Source organism: Equus quagga, chromosome 10, assembly GCF_021613505.1.
Source record: "Equus quagga isolate Etosha38 chromosome 10, UCLA_HA_Equagga_1.0, whole genome shotgun sequence".
NCBI classification, from domain to species: domain Eukaryota; kingdom Metazoa; phylum Chordata; class Mammalia; order Perissodactyla; family Equidae; genus Equus; species Equus quagga.
The window spans coordinates 83,934,900-83,959,173 of record NC_060276.1 but is presented as its reverse complement, the minus strand read 5'-3'; the positions used below and the strand labels follow the sequence as shown (position 1 = coordinate 83,959,173).

Here is a 24,274-nt window from a genome sequence, read left to right as displayed (position 1 = left end):
AGTAAGTCTTAATATTACACAGTATAAATCCTCCACACTGTTCCTTGCTTTGGCTAATCTAGGTCCTTTGCAAAGCCATGTAAACTTTAACATCTCCTTGTCAGTCTCCAGAAAGTTGACAAATAATTGGTTAAACAAGTAGAAGACAAATGAGTATAGTGATAGGAAATTTCAACAACACTCAACCAACTTGATTTACATATTGTAGAACACTACACCCATCAACAGCTGAATATATGCTCTTTTTCAGGGACACTTGAAACATTCCCCTAGATAGACCATATGTTGAAATCATATGCAGTATATTTTCTGATCACTATGGAATTAAATTAGAAGTGAGAAATAAAAAGTCAACAGAGACAGTAGCCATATTTTTGAAGAGTTAATGAAAGCAACAGTAGAGGGAGCTATGTGAAGTTTAAAAAAGTATACGTGTTTCCTTCTAAAAGTTACAGAACACAAATTTCCCGTTAAAATGAGCAACAAAATAGGCCCAAGGTCAAATCCTGTAAAAAATTCTTGCTTTTAAAAATGAAAGACTGCTCACAAGGTTGTAATCTATCATAACATTAATAAAAAAAAAAATGAAAGACTGGCTAAATGATGTATACAATGAATAGCAAAAATTTATGATTAGATATTTGTATTCTACGCAACATATAAGTAGGTATTTTAGTAAGTATACCGTATGATATATTATGGTGAAAATCATTAAAAACAATTTCCTATCTATCTTCTCCCCATCCCCCAGTGCTGACCATCACCCTGAACAGAATTGTGTTGTTACAGGTATCAGTGTCATTCGAGGATGTGACTGTGGACTTCAGCAGGGAGGAGTGGCAGCAACTGGACTCCACTCAGAGGCGCCTCTACCAGGATGTAATGCTAGAGAACTACAGCCACCTGCTCTCAGTGGGTAAGCACAGCCATCCTATGAATCTGCGAGGAGCTTGTTCTGGGTAAAATTGTGTCCCCAGATAAAATATGTTGAAGTCCTAACTCTTGGTACCTCAGAATGTGACCTTATTTGGAAATAGAGTCTTTATAGAAGTAATCAAGGTAAAATGAGGTTGTTAGGGTGGGCCCTAATCCAGCATGACTGATGTCCTTATAGAAAAGGGTAATCTGGACACAGAGACAGATACATACAGAGGGAAGACAATGTGAAGACACACAAGGGAAAAATGGCCATGTGACTGGAGTGATGCATCTATTAGCCAAGAAAGGCCTGAGGCTACCAGAAACTAGGAGAGAGGCATGGAACAGTTCATTCCCTAGCACCTTCAAAAAGAGCATGGCCCTGTTGATACCCTGATTGTGGACTTCTGGACTCCAGAACTGTGACACAGTAAATTTCTGTTGTTTTGAGCCCCCCGGTTTGTGGTACTTTGTTACAGTGGCCCTAGGACACTAGCACAGATTTCTGTACTGGGAAGTGGGGTGCTGCTGTAACAAATACCTAAAAAAACCGTGAAAGTGGCTTTGGAATTGGGTAATGGGTAGAGGCTGGAAAGGTTTTGAAATGCTTGATAGCAAAAGCCGAGATTGCATTGAAGAGACTGTTGGTAGAAATATGAATGTTAAAGGTGCTTTTGGTGAAGTCTCAAATGGAAGTGAGGAACATGTTAGTGGAAACTGGAGGAAAGGCAGTTCCTGTTATAAAGTGGCAGAGAATTTGGCTGAATTGTGTTCTGTTGGGTGGAAAGTAGAACTTGTAAGCAATGAACTTGTTTAGCTGAGGCGATGTCTAAGCAAAGCATTAAGGGCATAGCCTCATTTCTCCTTGCTGCTTACAGTAAAATGCTAGAGGAAAGAGAGAAACTGAAGAAGGAATTGTTAGTAAAAAGAAACCAGAACATGAAGATTTGGATAATTCTTAGCCTATCCATATTGCGAAAAATGAGAAAGTGTACTCTGGAAAGAACACTAAGGTTTGACTGGACAACCAACTGCTGAAGAGATTAGGTGTATGAATTATGGCTCCATCCAAACATCTCAGTAGAAGTGCTGCCAGTTTGGGCTGAAGAGGACAGAGAAGAAAAAATGAAGGAAGGCTGCTGGACTTTTGGGATTTTATAGATGGAAAACAGGCTGGTAAAGCTTTTTGGCTGTGAACATGAGTTATCCTTCAAGAAAAGGGATGAGTGACCCCAAGGATGGTTCAGAGGCCAGCAGGGCTGCTGCTGCCACCACAGGCCCACAGGGCACAGGCCAGGAAGATGAGGGGAGTGGTAGTGACAGGCTGTTACCTCCTTGGTTCCAGAGGGCGAGCCATCTTCTTGCTTCCAGGGCTGAGGGAGCAGGGCCGCTACCCAGGGTCAAGGGCATAGGGTTGCCGCAACTGATCTGTGGTCACACCTCTTAACAGTTTCATGTTCTTTTGAACTCTGTCTTCAAAGTTCTTTTCAACTTTCCCTTCCAGTGACTATATACTTCCTGCCATATTTAGCCTTAGATGGACTTTATTACCCACTTTGGGCTGTATTCTCAAGCAGCATGACTCTGGGAAGACCCAGGCTCAGTGCTCTAGGGGTTGTTACTAGCCTCACACCATCCACAAGCTGGGCCTCGATCAGAAGGACTTGAGCCCCCTACAAGTGGCACCAGGGAGCGAGTCTACCATATGCCACATTTCCTGTGTCCCACTGTGGGGTGAGGATTCAGCACTGGGCTCTTCTGTGTTTATTCACCATTACTGAAGGAATCCTTGTTAAGTTTCTTTTCCTCTACTGACTAATATGCTTAAATTCAGTGAGGGAGTAAATTGAGACCCAGTAGCAAGCCATAAGTTGTTTCTCAAAAGGAGAGAAGTTATCCACAGAGGATGGCAAGGCTTTACTCCAAAATCCTAGGATCTGCACTGTGATTTGTCTGTAGAGGACTCCCAAAGGCTCCATGCCTGTCTGCCACTGACACTTCGAGCAACACTGGATCTGCTGGATGATATGGCCCAAGTGGCAGAGCAGATGGTATGGCACCCTGGCCCTGTTGCAGAGCCTTCTCTCCTTCCGGACTCTACTCAAAACTAGCAGCTTTCCAGGTCACTCAGTAAATAGGCCAGAGTAGCACACCCAAAAGAGGTGTATGTTGCCTCTGGAATCCAAAGAGGCCCAGTAGGCATTGTGCCTCTTTTTGCTGGTAGGAAGAGCCAGATGCAGAAACTTATCCTTCACCTTAAGAAGGGATAGCTCAACGTGCCCCACACCACTGGACCCTTAGAAATTTCACCGAGGTGGAAGGCCCCTAAATTTTTGTCAGATTTATTTCTTACCTTCTGACATATAAATATCTTACCCATGATTCTACCAAGACTAGTTGGTACTTCTTGTTCACTAGGTCCAGTCAGCATAATATCATCGATGTAATGGACCAATGTGATGTCTTGGAAGGGAAAGTTGATCAAGATCCTTGCAGACTCAATTATGACATAGGACTAGAGAGTTGATCTACCTATGAGGTAGGACAGTAAAGGTATATAGCTGGCCTTGCCAACTGAAAGCAAACTGCCTCTGCTGGTGTTTGCTAACAGGTATTGTAAAAAAGGCATTTGCTGGATCAAGAGCTGCGTACCGGGTACCAAGGGATGTGTTAATTTACTCAAGCAGTGAAACCACATCTGGTACAGCAGCTGCTATTGGAGTCACCACCTGGTTGAGTTTATGATAATTGACTGTCATTCTCCGAGACCCATCTGTCTTCTGCACAGGCCAAATAGGCAAGTTGAATGGGGACGTAGTGGGAATAAGCACCCCTGCGTCCTTCAAGTCCTTGATGGTGCCACTAACCTCTGCAATCCCTCCAGGAATGTAGTATTACTTTTGGTTTACTGTTTTCCTAGATAGAGGCAGTTCTGGTGGCTTCCACTTGGCATAATAGCCCTCACTCCACAGGTCAGAGAACCAATATGGGGATTCTGCCAGTTGCTGAGTATGTCTATTCCAATCATGCATTCCTCAACCAGGGAAGTAACCACAGGTTGGGTTTAGAGACACATTGGGCCCACTGTGAGATGGGCCTGAGCTAAAACTCCATTGATCACCTGATCTCCATAAGCTCCTACTCTGGTGGACCACAATGATGTTTTGGGTCTCCTGGAGTTAGTGTCAGTTCAGAGCTAGTGTCCAGTAATCTCTGAAAAGCCTCATTATTTCTCTTTCTCATGCACAGTCACCCTGGTAAAGGGCTGTAGGTCCCTTTAGGGAAGGCGGGAAGAAAGATTAGTAGTATGAATTTCTGGCAGTGTAGTGGGGTCCTTTCTCAAGGGAGCCAGCCTCCCCTTCACTCAAAGGGTTCTGGGTCTGTAAACTGGCTCAAGGCTGGGAATTGATTGAGGAGCCAGGACTCTGTTTTTATGTTTCAAGTTAGACTTCTGTTCACTTGACCTAGAACTCTTCTCCTTATATAGACCAAGTAAGAATTTAATAGATTACCCTTCTGTTTCTTTTCTAGGGACATCGTGATCAACTAGCCAATGCCATAGGTCTCTGCGAGTCAGACTATTCTGATTACTGTTTTGACCCTGCTGTCCGTTACAGTAACTGTGTCCACCTTGCATTTGGCAATTAAATGCCTCCATTTGGTCCCTGCCATCCCAGAGTCCAATTACTGCCATTACATTTAGGTTTCCCAATTCAGATGCAGCAGTTCCCACTGTAATTTCTGACCTACAGAGAAGAGCAATCACAGAGCTCTTCAAGGATACTGGGGCCCCATCACAAATTTGTTTGTCACGGTCATGGTGACAGGTGTGTCCTCTGGACCCTCCAGTGTGGGTGAGCATGTCTTACATGATAAATTCACTCTAACATTCCAAACTCTCTGAGCCTTTGGGTGCCTTTCTCTATAGGATACCAGAGTAGTTCTGGTATTTCAAGTGCATTTAGTATAGGCCACATTTTGGTCCACGTTTCAGCCAGCCAAACAAATGAAGTGTTCAGGCCCTTTTTAACCCCTCAAGTGGCAACAGTAAATTCAGAATCTACTTAGTGTGCACATATCAATAAATTCTGCCTGATCCATCTTTATGTTTTTTCTGTTATCTCACACTTTTAATATCCATTTCCGCCTATGGTTCCCAGATTTCTGTCTATAAATTGGCTAAATCATGCAGTTCTTTTGGTATGTAGTGCACCTCCTCATTGGTCACACTCTGTACCTCACCCTTTGGGCCCTGATGAGAGTTGGGTCTAGTTATAGGTCTAGAGGCAAAGGAGGGTGGTGGAGGTAGTCCTGAGGGGAATCAGCTGGGCCTTCCAAGGCAGGTACCTCGGGGGCGGCCACTGTAGGCTCCTCAGGCAAAGTAGGGTTCATCTTCTCAGACAGGGGTGGAAGGGCTGCTTCTACTGGCAAAGAAGACTCCTCAGAATTTAGAGGTTCAGTGTCCTCACATGTCCCCATTCCAGTTTCAGGATCCTGTTCCTTCCCAGTCAGTGCCCTCACTTTAACAGCAGTCAGCCTGCGAGATTGGGAATTCCGTGTGTGTTGTAATTTAACCCTCGCAGGACGAGACTCTGGGTTTGGTTTTCAGCAATCTCAGCTCTGCAGCTGCAAGAGTTAAGGGTTTCTTTCAGGACGGACATAGAAGATTTTAGGTCATTTACATGGTACTTGAGCTGAGCAATTAAATCCCTGAGCTCATCCTTTTCTTTTCCCACTTTGTCCAGTGCAATTAGGAGCACCCAGGCAATCTTATTAAACTTGTAAGTTTGACAAAAATTTCTCAGATATCAAATACATGGTCACCTAGAACCTTGCCTCTTATAGACATTTGATTAGGAGTACCCAGTGGTGATAGCTTGCGTGTCTCTATTGCCACATCACATCATGGACTCTCAGTGCCCTCTTTACTACTAGAAATAGGGTCATTAATGCCTTTAAATCTAATCAGAACAGGGAACAAATTCCAGAAACCCCATAACCAATTCAGAAAACTCATCCTTAAGATTCTGTGCCTCTGGAGCCACTCTCACTACCAAAATCTGTATTATGGTTCTCCAGAGAAATGGAACCAATAAGATATGGGTATATACATATATTGGGGGGGGATTTATTTTAAGGATTGGCTCACCTTCGTTCCTGAAGGGTCTGGGCCATTAGTAGTCCTGCCTGAATTGGATTGTTGTCGTTTTCCGTCGACTTTAATCACAGGGCATGGTAGTATGCCTTAACAGATCTCCTGTATCCTAGACATACTCTTCCTTACCTCCATTGTGGAGTAGCAGTCCAATTTCCCCTTGGTAATCAGGATCAGTCATCCCAGCCAGCACAGTAACTCCCTTCTTCGCCTGTTGATTCAGAGGCATAAGAAACCCGAAATGTCTAGGTGACAGACTTAACTTCTAGTTCAGCAGAATTGCTATGTTTCCCAGAAGAAGAAGCAATCCTTCCTTTAGAACTAAGACCTCTAGAACAGCAGAGTATAAGGTCTCAGGAACAGGAAGCAAAAATTTTTCTAGTGGACCACTAAGGGTAATAGTGAGTGGTGCCACTCCTGGCCCAGGGCTGAGGGGGTGGGGCCACCACCCTGGTGGGCTTGGAGGACAGAGCATTGAGCCAATGAGAATTATTCTCAAGCCTTAAAATCTAATGGGATTTGCCCTGCCGGGTTTTGGACTTCCTTGGGACCTGCACTCCCTTTTTCATTCCGATTTCTCCCTTGTAGAATGGGAATATCTGTCCTATGCCTGTCCCATCGTTGTATTTTGGAAGCAGATAACTTGTCCGCTTTCACAGGTTTGCATGGAGAGGAATTTTGTCCCAGGATGATTCTCACTCAAGTTTCACCCATAAGTGATTTGGGTGATTTAGATGATGAGATTTGAGACTTTGAGTTGATGTTTAGATGAGATTTTAGACTTAAGAGTTGATAGTGGAATGATTAAGACTTTCAGGGATATTGGGATGGGGCTAGTGTCTTTTGCACATGGGAAGGACATGAATTTTATGAGTCAGAGGGCAGACTCTTATGGGTTGAATTGTGTCCCCTCCAAAGAAGATATATGGGAAGTCTTAACTCCCAGCACCTCAGATGTGACCTTATTTGGAAATAACGTCTTTACAGAGGGAATCAAGTTAAAATGAGGTCATTAGAGTGGGGCCTAATTAATATGACTGGTGTCCTTATAAAAAAGGGAAATTTGGGCACAGAAATAGACACACGTAGAGGGAGGATGATGATAAGACACACAGGGAGAAGATGGCCATGTGACTGGCGTAATGTATTTACAAGCCAAGGAATGCCAGAGACTAACAGCAAACACCAGAAGCTAGAAGGTTCGAGGAAGGATTTACTCCTGTATCTGCCAGAGAGACCATGACTCTGCTAACGCCTTGATTTCAGACTTCTAGCCTCCAGAACTGTGAGACAATCAACTTCTGCTGTTTTAAGCCACTCAGTTTTTGGTACTTCGTTTCAGCAGCCCTAGGACATTAACACAGAGCTGGAGTGAGGTATTTCCGTCCTCAGCTGCCGAGTGCTCTGGCACGTCTGGAGTGTGCGATGGTGTCCTCCTTGCTTGGTCTGGGATTCTTCAGGCCCTTTTCACCTCTGTGATTATTACTCTCTTCCCAATGAAATGTGATTACTTTTCCAAATCAAAAATGGAAAGCAATTAGCTGGACTCAATTCTCTATCATGTCCTGTTAACAGGATATGAAGTTCCCAAACCAGAGGTCATCTTCAAGTTGGAGCAAGGAGAGGAGCCATGGATTTTGGAGGGAGAAACCCCACATCAGAGCTGTTCAGGTGAGTAAGTGTGATCCAGGCAGAAGGGACGCATGGAAATATATTTTTTTTCCCTAAGGGATTGTTGCCTTTAAAGTGCTATTATTTCTACCTTTCTTAAAGCCTATACTCTGGATCATATGCCAGGCTTCCTCATTAAGGATCTGGCTTTCTTGGAGATTCTCTCCTTCCGTCACATCTTTATCCTTCATTACTGAAACCCCAACCCCAGGGTCTTAGATTCTTATCGTATACATTCAGGTTTTAATGGATTTGCCTTCTCTGAAAATCAGTTGGTTGCCTCACTCCTGTTCTTCTTAGTGTCTTTCACTTGCTTCTTCCTCTCGTTTTCATCTTCTCACTCTAAGATACCAATAAACTGTCATCTACAACCAGCCTCACTTCCTCTTCTCTTTGTACCACTTCAGATTCCTCATTCCTCTCCACCGCCCCTATCTCTATGCCGCTCTCCCATCTTCTGACTTTATGATCACTGTCACTTAGCATTTTCCTATTAAAATCAGCCTTATTAAGGTATAATTTACATATAATAAGATGTCTCCATTTTAAGTGCACAGTTTTATGGGTTTTGATAAAAGTACACACTGGTATAACCACCACTCCAATCATGATATATAACATTCCATTACATAAAAATGTGCCTTCATGCCCCTTGTAGTCAATACCCACCACCACTTTGGCCCCAGGCAACCATTGACATCCTTTTTGTCACTGTAGATTAGATTTATCTTTATTAGGGTTTCATATAAATGGAATCATACTGTATGTAGGCTTTTGGATCTGACTTCATTTGTTCAGCATAGTGATTTTGTGATTCATCCATGTTACTGAATATGTCACTAGTTTGTTCCTTGTAAATGCTAAATACTATTCCATGGTGTGAATATATTGTAGTTTGTCTATATACCTGTTGATGACAGGTGGTTATTATTTGGTTATTATGAATAAAACTGCAGTGAACATTCTGGTATCTTTGTGTGAACATATGTTTACATTTCTCTTGGGTAAATACCTAGGAGTGGAGTTGCTGGGTCGTACAATAAGTGTATCCTTATCTTTATAAGAAGTTGCCAAACTGTCTTACAAAGTGGCTGTGTCATTTTACATTACCAACAGCAATACATGAGATTTCTGTGCTCCGCATTCTCACCAACACTTGCTATCATCAGTCTCTTTAATTTTTCCTATCACAGTGGATGTGTAATGGTATCTCATTATGACTTTAAGTTGTAGTCCTCTGAGGAGTAATGACATTAAGTATCTTTTCATGTGAATATAGACCATTTGTACATTTTTTGTGAAGTATCTATTCAAATATCTTTCCTGTTTTTTTTACTGGATTGTCTTATTATTGAGTTTTAAGAGTTGTTCATATTTGCTGGCTGCAACTCCTATGCCAGATAGATGTATTGCCAATGTTTTGTTCCAATCTGTGGCTTGCAGTTTTATTTTCTTACTTGTGCCTATCCAAGGGCAAACATTTTAATTTTGATGGAGTTTAATTTATCATCTTTTTGAAATGTTTAGTACTCTTTGTGATCTCTTTAAGAAATGTTTGCCTACTACAGTCACAAAGACTTTCTTACGTGTTCTTCTATAAGTTTTATCACTCGAGCTTTTTCCGTGTAGGTCTATGATCCATTTTGTGTATTTGATGTAAGGATTGATTTTCTTTTTTTTTAAAGATTGGCACCTGGGCTAACAACTGTTGCCAATCTTCATTTTTTTTTCTTCTTCTCCCCAAAGCCCCCCAGTACATAGTTGTATATTTTAGTTGTGAGTGTCTCTGGCTGTGCTCTGTGGGATGCCGCCTCAGCATGGCCTGATGAGTGGTGCCGTGTCCGCCCCTGGGATCTGAACCGGCAAAACCCTGGGCCACCGAAGCGGAGAGCACGAACTTAACCACTCAGCCATGGGGCCAATCCCTGATTTTCATTTTTTTCAATATGACAAACAGTTGTTCCAGAACCATTTGTTGAAGAGACTCTCTTTTTTCCATTGAATTTCCTAGGCACATTTATCAAAATCAATTGAATTTATGTATGTGAACCTATTTCTGGACACTATTCTGTTCTATTGATCTATATGTATTTCCGTTTTAAAATGTGGGTTTTATTATTATTCAGGTATGGTGAGGCCAACAGATCTGGAGATGACTGCCATTGAAAAGATGGTTTGTAACTCACATTTCCCAGGAGGAGGGGGCGTGCCACACCACACAAGGCAACACTGGGAAGCACCAGGGTCAGTCAGGAGGCAGAAGTTGTGAGAGGAAAGCATGGGCAAGAGCTTTTATTGTGATTTTCCTGAGAAAGAATGGGTGAGGCAGGTTAAGCAGGCTGGGGAGGTTTAAGCTTGGCTAGTTTGAGTAATTCCAGCAGGTTCCAGGGTGTAAGGACTGTACCTAGTTGCCTGATACCTGGCACTGAGCTGATCTGGGCAGGGGGATAGTAGCTCACCCTGTGAGTTTGTTAAAGGAAATAATTGGTGGCTACGGGCTCTGGATTGGTTGGTTTGCGCATGAAGGCCTGTTTGTAGGGAAGTCATTTGCTATCTCTAGGAATTAACTAGCCCTGGGAGGAGCAGTCCCTCTAGGATCAGCTAGGCACCGGATGCATCAAGAATACAGAAAATGAGAAAATATAGTTGATACACTGTCCTTTTGGCAAACCCATACTTTCTTTATTACTGTAGCTTTTAAATGAGTCTTCAAATCAGGTAGGAGAAGTTCTCCAACTTTGCTTTTTTTTTTAATTACTTTGGCTCTTCTAGGTCATTTGCATTTCCTTATAAATTTTATAATCAGTTTGTACTTTTTTTGAAAAAGCCTGCTGGGATTTTGTTTGGAGTTGAGTTGCCTCTGTAGATCAACTTTAGGCGAATTGACATCTTAACAATGTTGAGCCTTCTGATCCATGAACATGGCAAATTTCTTCATTTATTTAAATCTTGGATTTCTTTCAACAATGTTTTATAGTTTTCAGTGTAGAAGTTTTATGCATCCTTCATTAAATTTATCCCTAAGTATTTGATGTTTTTTGACACTATTGTAAATACATTGTTTTTTAAATTTTATTTTCGGATTGTTCACTGCTAGTATAAATTGCTATTGATTGATTTTGTACGTTGACTTTGTATCCTGAGGCATCCCTAAATCCGCCTGTTAGTTTTCTTGTAGGTTCCTTAGGGTTTTTCCTGTAATTAATCATTATCACTTTAGGGACACTTGTATTTCTTCCTTTCCAATCTCATATTTTTAATTTCTTTTCCTTTCCTTATTTCACTAAGACCTTCAGTTCAGTGTTGAATAGAAGTGGTGAGCATGGACATGCTTGCCTTGCTCCCAATATTAGGGACAAAGAATTCATACCATTAAGTATGATGTTAGCTCTAGGTTTTTTGAAGCTGCCCTTTATCAGGTTATGTAAGTTCCTTTCTAATCCTAGCTTGTTGAAGAGGTTTTTTTTTTTTTGTCATAGTTACATGTTGAATTTTGTCAAATGAATTTTCTTCATCTTATTAGAGTGATCATAGAGTTATTGCTTTTGTTTTATTAATATGTGAATTTATTTATTGATTTTCAAATGTTAAATTAACCTTGCACTTCTGAGAAATAATACTAGTTGATTATGATATATTGCCCTTATTATATATTGTTGGATTCTATTTACTGATATTTTGTTTTAAAAATTTGCATTTTTCATGAGTGATATTGGTTTTTAGTTTTCTTTTTTTGCGATATCTTTGTCAAGTTTTGTTATTAGGGTTATGCTGGCTGCATAAAATGAGTTGTGAAGTGTTCCCTTTTCTGTTTTCTGAAATAATTTGTGTAAGATTGTTATTTCTTCCTTTACTGTTTCGTGGAATTCATCAGTGAAACCATCTGGACCTGGCGTTTTCTTGATGGGAAAATTTTAATAACAAATTCAATTTCTTTAATAGACATAGGACTATTCAGATTTTCTGTTTCATCTTTTATCAGACATAGTAAGTTGTATTTTTCAAGGAATTTGTCTATTTCCTTTGTTGTCTAATTTAAGTCTGTTGTGGTCTGAGAATGCACTCTGTATGATTTCAGCATATGGTCTATCTAGGGGAATGTTCCATGTGTCTCTGAGAAGAATGTATATTCAACTGTTGATGAGTGTTGTTTCTATGATATATAAATCAAGTTGATTGTGTTGTTGAAATCTATTGCTTTACTGGATTGTACTCTACTTTTTCAATCAGTTTGTAATTTTAGAGGGTAAAAACTGACAAGGAGATTTTAAAGTTTATATGGATATGCAAAGGACCTGGAATAGCCAACACAGTCTTGAGAAAGAAGAAAAAGTATGAGAGATTTACAGTACCTAATGTTGAGACTTACTATAAAGTTACAATAATCCAGATGGTGTGGTATTGATGTAAGGACCAACAGATATCTAAATGGAACAAAAGAGAGAATCTGAAAATAGACCCACACATATATGGACAACTGAGTTTTGACAAAGGTGCAAATACAATTCAGTGGGGGAAAGGAGAGTCTTATGAACAAATGAATATTGGTATTGAAGGAAAAAAACCTTGACCCATACCTCACACCTTATACAAAAATTAACTTGAGTTCTAGTCTGAATGAATTGTTTCTATTGGAGTAGCCCATCTAATAGAAACTGTTAATTCTGGAAAGTATACTTTAAAAACTACTGAAGACACGAGAATGACAAAAAGAACATTTTTTTCTGGCACATCATATATTGAACAATTTTGGATTGTATCCTGAACGTTATGAGTGTCACAGTAACACTGTTTTATAATGTTCTGTGTTTTTGTCAGAGTAGGCAATTAACTATGTTAGACTCAAACTGGAGATGCTGTCTCACCTAAGGTGGATAGCAACTCAGATCTCTGTTCAGACTTTCTCTAACTCCTGACTCCTCTGCGAAATCTGCCTGTTTTTATTCACTCTGCCGGTATCTGTTTTGTTTTATTTTGTTTTCCTAGGAATTATAGTTACTGTTTGTGGAAGGATTTTTTTAGGAGCTTACTTCTCCATACTAGAAGTTGAAGGCTTACAATTAATTCCTGTACGTTGACCCTGTGTTCTGAGACCTCACTAAATTCACTTATTAATTCTAGCGAGTCTTTTTATAAATTCCTTAAAATTTTCTGCATCCATTATTGTGTCTTTTTATCATTTCCTTTTTTGTCTGCGTGCCCTTTATTTTTATTTTATCTGTTTTTATTTTATCTTGTTTCCAATCTTTGCTCATTTTCCTTTCCGTAGAGGCTTTTCCCCCATTGAGATGCCCTGGGCTATAGGTCTTGTTTACTGTCATCTGAATATTTGTTCCTATAGTAATTAAAAGAGTCTTCCATTCTGAAAACTTAAGCTTTGTATTTGTATTCCAATGACTTCCATATTGATACCACTGGTTGCTATATTATTACTAGACCCTAGCACCACATTTGTCTGCATACTAGACAGTTCCCGTAGAATATTCTGCTTTACTCGTCTTCATTTAGTATGTGAGGAATTGGCACCATCATTGCCCAAATCAGGAATTCTCACATTCCAAATTTTGTCAGATTCTGCTGTGTTTTTTGTTTCTTCCCTCTTAGTTATCTTCTCTTACTAATTACTCTGCAATTCCTGTTTTTTCTTTTTTAATGAATACTATTTAGATATCTTTTTATCTTAATTCTTAGTAGCATCACCCAAAAGCAAGTCTATATTTTCTTATGCTTGGATTATTCTGTTCCTAATGGGATTTGCAGATTTTGTTTCTTGTTTCTAGTTCATCTTATATGCTACTGATAGATGTCACCTGAGACGACGCCACATTTATCTTTGTCATTAACTTCGTGAAGTAAACTTACAATTATTTCATATTATATAACACATGACCAGTAGCTCTTCTCTCAGTGCCATCTACAATGTGGCCATGTATTTATTGCCAGTTAAAGTTGTATCTGTATAATTTCCTTAATTCATGCTTTCCTCAAATTTTCACCTTATCTTTAATGCCTACCAAATATGAAGTTCATCTCTGCATCTGGGCTCTTTATTATTTTGTGCTCTGCCTATCCAGGTAATAGACACTTTCATTTTGTTTCATTTCAGGTTTTCTATTCCATGAAATGACCCTTTACCTACTCCAAGTTTATCGTTCTTCTCCATTTCTATTGCCTCAGATGCTTCTGCCTCTAGTAATTTTGAAAGTCCCTGAAAATAAGAGCCTGTATCTTATTTTCATTATTTGAACACTAAGCATGAAGAAAATACTTACCAATATTAACTAATTGAATTTGTGGGGGATAAGAATATGAGAGTATTTTGCCCTATTTCAGAAGGATTTTAAAAAATTCTACTGATAGGAATTCAATGGAACATAGATTGTAATTGGAAAGTAAAGACAATGGCATCAAATATTAAAAAGTTTATTGTCTGTGTATTGTGTTTCTATTCTAATAGAAGTCTGTTGAAATGATTAGCAAAAGGAATAGCACGGAGGGTGTCTGCTTTTGAAGTTAAAAAAAAGTGTCACTAGCATATGATCAGATTAATTTTCAAAATAAAAACTCTTAAACTGCTTCATGAAGTACATATGTGTTTTTAAACAGCACAAAAGAAAATGCTAACAAGCAGGCTAAATGGAGGAAGAGAACATGAACATATCCTTCGATCTGAGAATAAACTGGACTGTTTTTGAGACATTTTTGTGAGTGGCAAATAGAATGCAAGCTTGCACGCACAGCTCTTTTCTAGACTGATGACTCTTCATTTGTGTACTTTTCGTTGAATCTGTGGGCTCAGGAAAGGTACAGAGAAGTTTTTATTGCAGGAGCAGATTTTTTACAATGAATATTGGTACTGGTGACCTAAATATTGTCCAATACAGCAGGGGTTTAGAAGTTAAGTTTTACTTACAGGTTATACATTTTATATATATTTATAAGTTAAATAAAATGAAAAGGAGAACCACTTCTAAAACCATGCCTAGGAATCTAGTGCTTAATATCTCCAGAATAAATTAAAGCTCAATGTGTGAGAATGAAAATGCAACTTAAGAATAAGAGGGTGAGATTTTGGATGGGATGTGTGTTTTGAGTGCATTATCAAACTGATTAACAGGGAGAAACTGGAGTTGATGACTCAGCATTCTCAGTATCTAAAATCTCTTGCTGATGAGATAATGTATAATTTTTCCATTTAAAATTATGATTGAGAATCTGATACGTCCTATGTATTGGTAATGGAAACATTTGTGATGCCCATTCTGGGCAAGACAAGTATGTTAATTATGTTAAAGCTAATTTGCAATAATAAAGAGATTATAAAATACAGTGGCTTAAATACTAAAGAATTTTATTTCTCTCTTATATAAAGTTTCTCATATCACAGGCCATTGTAAAACCTCGTTGCTCATGTTTATTCAGGAATCCAAGTTCCCTCCATTATAGAACTCCCTATGTCTTGGGGTTTTTGTGAAATCTGCATGTTTGAGTCTGCGTTGCTGCCAAGTCGAGGTTTTAGTAAGCAAGAAGGTAGAAGAGGGCATAGAGAAAAATGCCTACTGTCTCAATGTGCTGCTTTGAAAGTGGCACCCATCATTTTTTCTCACATCCTATTGATGAGAACATGGCCACATGGCAACCAGTTTTCAAAGGAGGCTGAGCAGTGTTATATGACTGGGCAGCCATCTGCCTGGCTACTACTCTATTAATGCAAAAGAAAGGTAAAACAAATTCTGGTGGACAGCTTTTGATGCCAGCCCTGATATCAGTTCCTCTACATTAAACCCAGCATATATGGGGTTAAAACCAAAGCACTCTCCCTGCTTGCTCCCTGGCTCCAGAATCCACTGTCTGCCATGGAGACAGACAGCCAAGGTTGCCCACCTGCAAATTCCGTTATCATCCTGCTCCCTGTAAGCAGCCTCCCAAGGCTGAACACAGGCTGGTGGGAAAGCGCCCAAGGCCACAGGTTCCTCCCCCCTCCACAAACAGAAACATTCCTTGCAACCTTTGAAACCTCTCGCCTCCCATCTTCCGGGGAGACAAGACAAAACGAGACAAATTTGAGGGCTTGCTCTTGTCTCCCGGCTGATATCACCTGAAATAAAACCCTTTCCTTGCCATAAGCCTGGCATTCCAGTTTTTATTTGGCCCCTCTTGTGTGGTGGGTAAAGAACCTATGTTTGTAGGCACTAACACCTTCTAGTCTACCACAGATGGCTTGTCTTCTCTGATTTTATACTTCTTGTTAGATATATATAATTTTAGGTCCAAGAAAACAATTATACCTGGATGGAGTGTCGGAGTATAGACATCCATTTATTTATTGTTTGTATAGGTCAAGATGGCTCTGACTACAATATTTTTCCTATGGGTATGAATAAATTGTGGGTTTTTTTCAGTTTTATTGAGATATAATTGACATACAGCACTGTATAAGTTAAGGTATACTGCATCATAACTTGACTTACATATATTGTGAAATGATTACCACAGTAATAGTTTAGTTAACATCCATCTCATAGATATAAAAAAGAAAAGGAAAAAATGTTTTTTTCATTGTGACAAGAACTTTTAGGATCTACTCTTTTAGCAGATTAAATTGGTTTTTTGATCACATTAAATTGGTATTGTTGCTAATAAGCAAGAAGCAACAAGATTAGTGAGGATTTAGAATGGAAAGCTAATGAAGACTTAGACTCTGAGTCACACCCTCCAAGCCTAGGCTCTCCACGGATATTTCCACTTAAAACCCTTGTCGTTTTTTTTTTTTAACCCCCCGGTACATAGTTGTATATTCTTCGTTGTGGGTCCTTCTAGTTGTGGCATGTGGGACGCTGCCTCAGCATGGTTTGATGAGCAGTGCCATGTCCGCGCCCAGGATTCGAACCAACGAAACATTGGGCCGCCTGCAACGGAGCGCGCGAACTTAACCACTCGGCCACGGGGCCAGCCCCAAAACCCTTGTCTTTTTAATCTTCATTTTACTCTACTTGATATCCAAGTGTCCTCAAAAGAGAGTTAGGTTGCTTATGTTGAACTCCAATCTCCAAAACGTAATAACCATATTTTAGGGCAAATTATATATATAATCATTCTGAGCTTCACTTTCCTTATCTACAATAGGTGAATAATAATAGAAAATACCACATAAGGCTTTGAAAGGATTAAATTTCTTTTAATCCTTTCTTAGAACAATTTCTTAGAACAATGGTTGGAATGTCATAAGTATCATGCAAGAACTTGGCACATAATAAGTGCTATACATTTATTTCCTGTCATTGTCATCATCATCATCAGATTTACTGGTTCCCCTGTGTTTAGTTTGGATTAGCTTTTGTGTACCTTTTAATCTTCTGTTGTCTATTCTTTGTGTCAGTTTTACTTTTCTTTCTCTTTTTAGATGGGAAATTTGGGATTAAGACCTCCCAAAAAAGAATTTCTGGAAAAGCTTCATTTCATAGTGAAATGGAGGATGAAGATACAAGAGATGATTCATTGTATTCCATTTTAGAAGAACTGTGGCAAGATGCCGAACCAATAAAAAGATATAGGGAAAAACAGAACAAACCACTGAGTCATGCAGCTTTCATCAATAAGAAAATATTGAATACAGAGTGGGATTATGAATGTAAAGACAGTGAAAAATTTGTTCATCCAAGCCCAAATCATGTTTCTTCACAGAAACGACCCCATAAATATGACTCATTTGGAAAGAATTTTAAGCATAATTTAGATTTACATTTTCATAGTAAAAACAATGCAACAAAGAACTTTGATAAAATTATTGGACGTGGTCAAGTTTTCACCCAGAGCTGCTCTTATACTAACCATGAAAACACGCATGCAGGAGTGAAATTCTGTGAAAGTAATCAGTGTGGAAAAGTCCTCAGCCTGAAACAAGGACTCAGTCACAATCCAAAATTTCCTGTTGGGGAGAAAGCAAATATGTGTGCTGAATTTGGGAAGATCTTCACCCAGAAGTCACACCTCTTTGCAACTCAGAGAATTCATACTGTGGAAAAACCTCATGAACTTAGCAAATGTGTAAATGTTTTTACACAGAAGCCACTACTCAGTATATATCTGAGAGTTCATAGAGATGAAAAACTATATATATGTACTGAATGTGGGAAGGCATTCATTCAGAATTCAGAATTAATTTTGCATGAGAAAACTCATACTAGAGAAAAACCCTATAAATGCAATGAATGTGGAAAATCATTTTTCCAAGTGTCATCTCTACTTAGGCATCAGACAACTCATACTGGAGAAAAACTCTATGAATGCAGCGAATGTGGGAAAGGCTTCTCCCTGAACTCAGCCCTCAATGTACATCAGAAAATTCATACTGGAGAGAGACACCACAAATGCAGTGAGTGTGGGAAAGCCTTTACCCAAAAATCAACACTCAGGATGCATCAGAGAATTCATACAGGAGAGCGATCCTATATATGTACTGAATGTGGGCAGGCCTTCATCCAAAAGGCACACTTAATTGCACATCAAAGAATTCATACTGGAGAGAAGCCTTTTGAATGCAGTGACTGTGGGAAATCCTTTCCTTCTAAGTCACAACTCCAGATGCATAAGCGAATTCACACAGGAGAGAAACCCTATGTATGCACCGAATGTGGGAAGGCCTTCACCAACAGGTCAAATCTCAATACTCACCAGAAATCTCATACTGGAGAAAAGTCTTATATATGTGCTGAATGTGGAAAGGCCTTCACTGACAGGTCAAATTTCAATAAACACCAGACAATTCATACTGGAGAGAAACCCTACGTTTGTGCTGATTGTGGGAGGGCCTTCATCCAGAAGTCAGAGTTAATTACACATCAGAGAATTCATACTACAGAGAAGCCTTATAAATGTCCTGATTGTGAGAAATCCTTCTCAAAGAAACCACATCTCAAAGTACATCAGCGAATTCACACAGGAGAGAAACCATATATATGTGCAGAATGTGGGAAAGCCTTCACTGACAGGTCAAATTTCAATAAACACCAGACAATTCATACTGGAGATAAACCCTATAAATGTAGTGATTGTGGAAAGGGCTTCACTCAGAAATCGGTTCTGAGTATGCATCGCAATATTCATACGTGAAAGTAACCCTGTTGCTTGAAAATGAGACGGCCTTATCACAGAAGTCAGGTCTAAGTGTATATTATAAAATTCACCCAAGACAGATCTTATGTGACATTGCATAATAAAAAGCATTCATCAGGCTCTCTCACCTCAGATGAGCAAAATTTTTCAGAATAGACCCTCTAAGAATGCATTGAATGAAGGGGAATTTCTATATTTGCACGGCCTCACAATATATAATAGAATTCAAACTGGGAAAAATGCTGTCTGTTTGATGCATTAGGAAAAACCTTCCTTTAGAAAGCAAACTGTTACTAAATTCTTTATAGATGAAGTGTGCAAAATTATGTAAATGACAGTCATGTTTACTGTGTTATGTTAAGTAATTTAAAGTGGCAACTAAATGAAAGGTAGGACAACAAAATAATATATTTGATGTGTAAACCTACTCTCAGTTCTGTAGGGTGTTTGTGGCAGAACACATTGTGCAACAGGAGGAATAATTGAATTGAAATTCTCTTTTTGAATTTAATACAGTTGTGTCTATCAAGTATGTTTCCAATTGAATATTTCTCTCACTTGAATCCACAATTTCAAAGTCATTATGGTTTTGTATATACATACATCTGCAGATATAATTTTACATGAACACATGAATACGGTCCTATCATTCATACTGGTTTTCATGACATCATATTTTTATCTTCTTTCATTGTGGTACATTGGAAAATGGCCGCAAATTCCTCCCATCCTTTTATCCACATCCCTTTGCAATGTTACTCTTGTTTTTCTTGTTAAGAGGTAGAGTCTCTCTCTTTCTACTCCTTGACTCTGAGCTTGGCCATGTGACTTGCTTTGTCCAGTGTACATTAGCAAAGAGATTCAAGAAGAGGCTGGAGAAGTGTGGAAGCCTGCCTTGAGGCTTACCCTCTCTTGCTGCTTTTTGGAATTCTGAGACCTTTGTGTAAAGAAGCTCAGATTCCTCTACAGGGGGATGAGAAACCACAGGGAGCAGAGATGACCCAGCCCAGCTGGAGCCTCTTAGACCAACTGCCAGACATGGGAGTGAGGCCTTCCTCAACCTCCATCCCCAGTCAAGCCGGCCCACACCAGAAGAGCTATACCAGTTATCCCAGCCAACCTGGAGAATTGTGAGATAAATAAAATGATTATTGTTTTAAGATACTAAATTTTGGGGTAGTTTGTTGCGCAGCCAATGCTAAGTAATACCTGAAAGTGTATGCATGTGAGGGGTATTGTACCAAAACATAAGACTTGTGGCATTAGCTTTGGGCCTGAGTGGCAGGTGGAAACTGGAAAAACAATGAGAAAAACTGTTAAGAAAGGCTGAAAAAGACAGCAGCCCATGTTACTTAGTAAGGAAAAAAATAGCAAAACAGTCAGCATGCTCTGTGGGAAGATAGAGAATGTACCAAATGAACTTGTGGGTCTGGTTAAAGAGATTTCCAACAGAATCTTGGAAGTATCAGTTTGCTGCATACGATAAGGTACAGAAAGAGATGAACCAAGAAAAAAACTGTTCCATTTGCAAGCAGTATTCAGAAGAAATACAAAGAAGCCAGGACTTGGTGGGTTAGAAAATAACTGTTTCACATCTCTGGTCTCTCCAGGCATCAAAATATTCTCAAGGTGAAAACAGGCCTCAGGGTGAGATCAAATCATGGGTATGGCGGGAAGACCTTTTGTTAAAATGTGCAAAATATTTAAGTTGGTGTTTAGGAGACCCTCTCAGCTAAGCTAAACAGCTTCCAAAAACTTCATGACATTGTCCCCAGTAACCTGACACACTGCTCAAAGTAGAGAGGAGCCTGTCTTAAAAAGAATTGTTGATGTGGCATTTGGAGCATGGAGTACATACAAACCAGAGTCATGGAAAACCTGTAAAATTTTTAATAGAGTTTTACTAGCAAAACTACCTCCAGGTTGGACTTAAAGGGACTGAAACAGTCCAAAATGAAAAGTGGCCTCTGGACTCCCCTCCCTAACTTCTGTGAACAGGAAGCAAGCTAAGAAAGTTACTCAGCTGTAAGCATGGGCCATTTCTTATGGGAATATAAGGATGTCTCAGAGAGAAGACCCAAGAAAAATATATTAAAATAGACTGGGAAGCCATTCCCAGGTACACGTATGACCTTATCAGGAAACATTATCTGCCCCTGGAGCAGGGGGACCTGACAACATTTTCTCTGTGGGACGTCTCAGTTGTTATGGGACAGTGGCTGATAATGTGCTTCTTGTTCCTCCCTCTTTTGAATGAGAGTTTCTATTGTAGTATCCATCCCTGTGTCACCATTGTGTATGTGGGGGGTGTGTGTGTGTGTGTGTTGGGTCAGGGTGAGGAGGTGGTCATATAACTTGTCATTTAGCTCACAGGTCTCTGGATCAAGAAACAGAAATGGCACCCAAGGAGCCTCAGCCACATCTGAACCTGATACAGAAGACTTGAGGTCCTGGATTTGAGCCTGATGCCATAATTTGGGCTGAGACATTTGGAGGTCTTGGAATGGGGGTGAACGTATTTTGCATGGTGTGGTAATGAAAATGATTTATGACCAGAAGATAGACTGTGTTAGATTTTAAAATGCTACAAATTTCTCCCATCCCTATATATGCCCCCTTTCAATCTTTATTTCTCTTTGTGTTTCAGTTGGGGTAATTTCTATTGACATATCTTCAAGTTCACTGATTTAACCCCTACCCTGGCTCTGTCAGGTCTACTGATGAACCCATAGAAGGCATTCTTCATCTCAGTTATGTTTTCTTTTTTACTTCTAGTATTTCCATTCGACTTCTACAGTTTTCAGCTTTCTGCTGAAATTCCTTATCTGTTCATACCTGTTGTTCACATTTTCCACTGTCCTCTTTAACATATTAATCATTGTTTTTGTTTTTTTTTTTTAAAGATTGGCACCTGAGCTAACAACTGTTGCCAATCTTCTTTTTTTTCCTGCTTTTTCTCCCCAAATCCCCCAAGTACATAGTTGTATATTTTAGTTGTGGGTCCTTCTAGTTGTGGTATGTGGGACGCCGCCTCAACGTGGCCTAATGAGCAGTGCCATGTCTGCGCCCAGGATCTGAACCGGTGAAACCCTGGGCTGCAGAAGTGGGGCACACGAACTTAACCACTCGGCCACGGGGCCGGCCCCTATTCACTGTTATTTTAAATTGCCTGTTTGATAGTTCCAACAACTGGGTCAGCTGAGTCTGGATCTCTTGATTGCTTTGTCTCCTGGTGGATTGTTTTCTCTTGCTGTTTTGCATCTAATAATGTTTGGCTCAGTGTCAAATAGGAGAGTGGAAACTGGATATAGGAGATATATATCCTGAGGTAAATAATATTCACTCCTGGAAATAGACCTGACTGCTCTTCTAATAGGTTATTAGTTTGAGGGGATTGAGTCCATTTAGTCAGGATTTGGGCTGGGTTTGGGTGGTGTTGCTCTGGTTACCTTCAATGTACCATAGTCTTCAAATTTCTCTAGTGTTAAGTTGTGTTTAGGGGAGGCACTGGTTTTCCAGAGAATTTTTCTCAGTGTTCCTGGACCACCCTCACCTTTATGCTTTCCTGTGTGTCTGCATGTCAGGGAAGACCTCTCTCCATGCTCTTGCCTCTCCTTTAGTAGTAGACTACTATTATTACTTGGGTCTTGGTGACCTGATGAGTTTTAGGCAGGCCCTGTATCCCTAGGTCCTGAGGGTGGGGTTTTTTCAGCAGTCCTGCCCCTCCGCATTGGTAGAAGGCCTTTAATGGTCTGGGCCCAGGATGGTTTCCTGCTCTTCCCCACAAGTGGAAGATGTTTTTCCTTTTCCCTTCCTCTAGTCACAGTGGATCTTCACCTGTGTCCTGGAGGCAACAGAGTTTGCTGCACTTCCCCCAATGGCTTAAGGCGTTTGTTCTGTAAGGGAGTAGGGTCCCACTGGGGCTTTGTGCCATTTGTGACATGATCTGTAAATGTGAATTAAGTCAAGATTTTTGATAGTGTGGTTCAAGTCTTCTACAGCCCTACTGATTTTATGTCTATTTATTCTATCAGTTATTGAGGGAAAGGTATTAAAATCTCCAACTAAGATTGTGCTTTTTTCAATTTCTCTTTTCAGTTACACCAGTTTATCCTTTGTCTGCTTTGAAACTCTGTTAATAGGTACACAGTGTTTAGGATTTCTATGTCCTCTTGTTGTGTAGACCCTTTTTTCATTATGAAATGACTCTGTCCTGGTAAAATTCTTTTTTTTTTTTTTTTGAGGAAGATTAGCCCTGAGCTAATATCCGCTGCCAATCCTCTTTTTGCTGAGGAAGCCTGGCCCTAACATCTGTGCCCATCTTCCTCTACTTTATATGTGGGATGCCTGCCACAGTATGGCGTGCCAAGTGGTGCCACGTCTGCACCCGGGATCCGAACTGGCGAACCCCGGACCGCCAAAGTGCAGCATGCAAACTTAACCGCTGCACCACTGGGCTGGCTGGCCCCTATTCTGGTAAAATTCTTAGCATAGCTGCTCCATTTTTTCTTTTGATCAGTTTTAGCAAGTGTATAATTTCTCATCACACACCACCAGAGGCTGAGCTGATACTGCATGGCTCAAAGCCCCTATCATAAATCATATTGTTAGTATAGACTGTCCAGCATGGCTCCAGGCCCTCAGGTAAAAAGACACTGTTATTGGGCAGGACACTCCAAGGGCTTAGAGTTACCTCCTAAGAGCCAGGGCAAAGGGCCAAACCTTTCTTTGGGCAAAGTTAATCCTTTACTGCAAGCTGACCTTTTTCTGCTCCAGGATCCAATCCAGGATATCACATTACTTTTAGTTATCATGTTTCCTTAGTCTCCAATCTGTGACGGTTTTTTGGTCTTTCTTTGTCTTTCATGACCTTGATACTTTTGAAGAGTAGGCATGTATCTTGTAGAATATCCCTCAATTTGTGTCTGATGTTTTATCATGAACAGATTGAGGTTATGGATTTTGGGGATGGATATCACAAAGATTATATGCTCTTCTCATCACATTGTTTCAGGGGACTAATGATATCAACATGACTTATTTTTAGTGGTATTAACCTTGGTCACTTTGTTGTGATGGTGTCTCCCGAGTTTCTCTGTTTTAAAGTTACTATTTTCCCTCTTTCCATACTCTTCATTAGAAATGAGTCAAAGTCCTCACACTAAAGGAGGGGGGGCTTAATCTTCACTTTGTGGATGGAGGGGTATCAAAGAGTTTGTGGTCATATGTTAAAACTACCACAAGGGAATTACTTTGAGGTTATGCAAATATCCTCTTTCTCCTGAAAGTTTCACCCAGTAATTTTAGCATTCATCAATACATCTTGCCTTCAGCAACTACTGCTGTTTTTTTCTAATAGTGATTTTCTATTTTACTCATTGCTTCTACATTTATTAATTGGGATTCTTCTGTAAG

The 24,274-nt window shown here is 39.9% G+C and overlaps 1 protein-coding gene across 2 annotated transcripts in view; it reads left to right on the top strand.

Moving 5' to 3' along the window:
* Window positions 1-21,781, top strand: part of ZNF81 (zinc finger protein 81) — a 70,136-nt gene extending 48,355 nt beyond the window's left edge. For both annotated transcript variants that reach the window (XM_046672974.1, XM_046672973.1), the window contains 3 exons: window positions 790-916; window positions 7,649-7,744; window positions 17,148-21,781. In XM_046672974.1, the coding sequence (XP_046528930.1) occupies window positions 790-916; window positions 7,649-7,744; window positions 17,148-18,856 (1,932 nt within the window). In that variant the 3' untranslated portion in view covers window positions 18,857-21,781. The remainder of the gene's footprint in view (window positions 1-789; window positions 917-7,648; window positions 7,745-17,147) is intronic.
* Window positions 21,782-24,274: the final 2,493 nt, after the last annotated feature.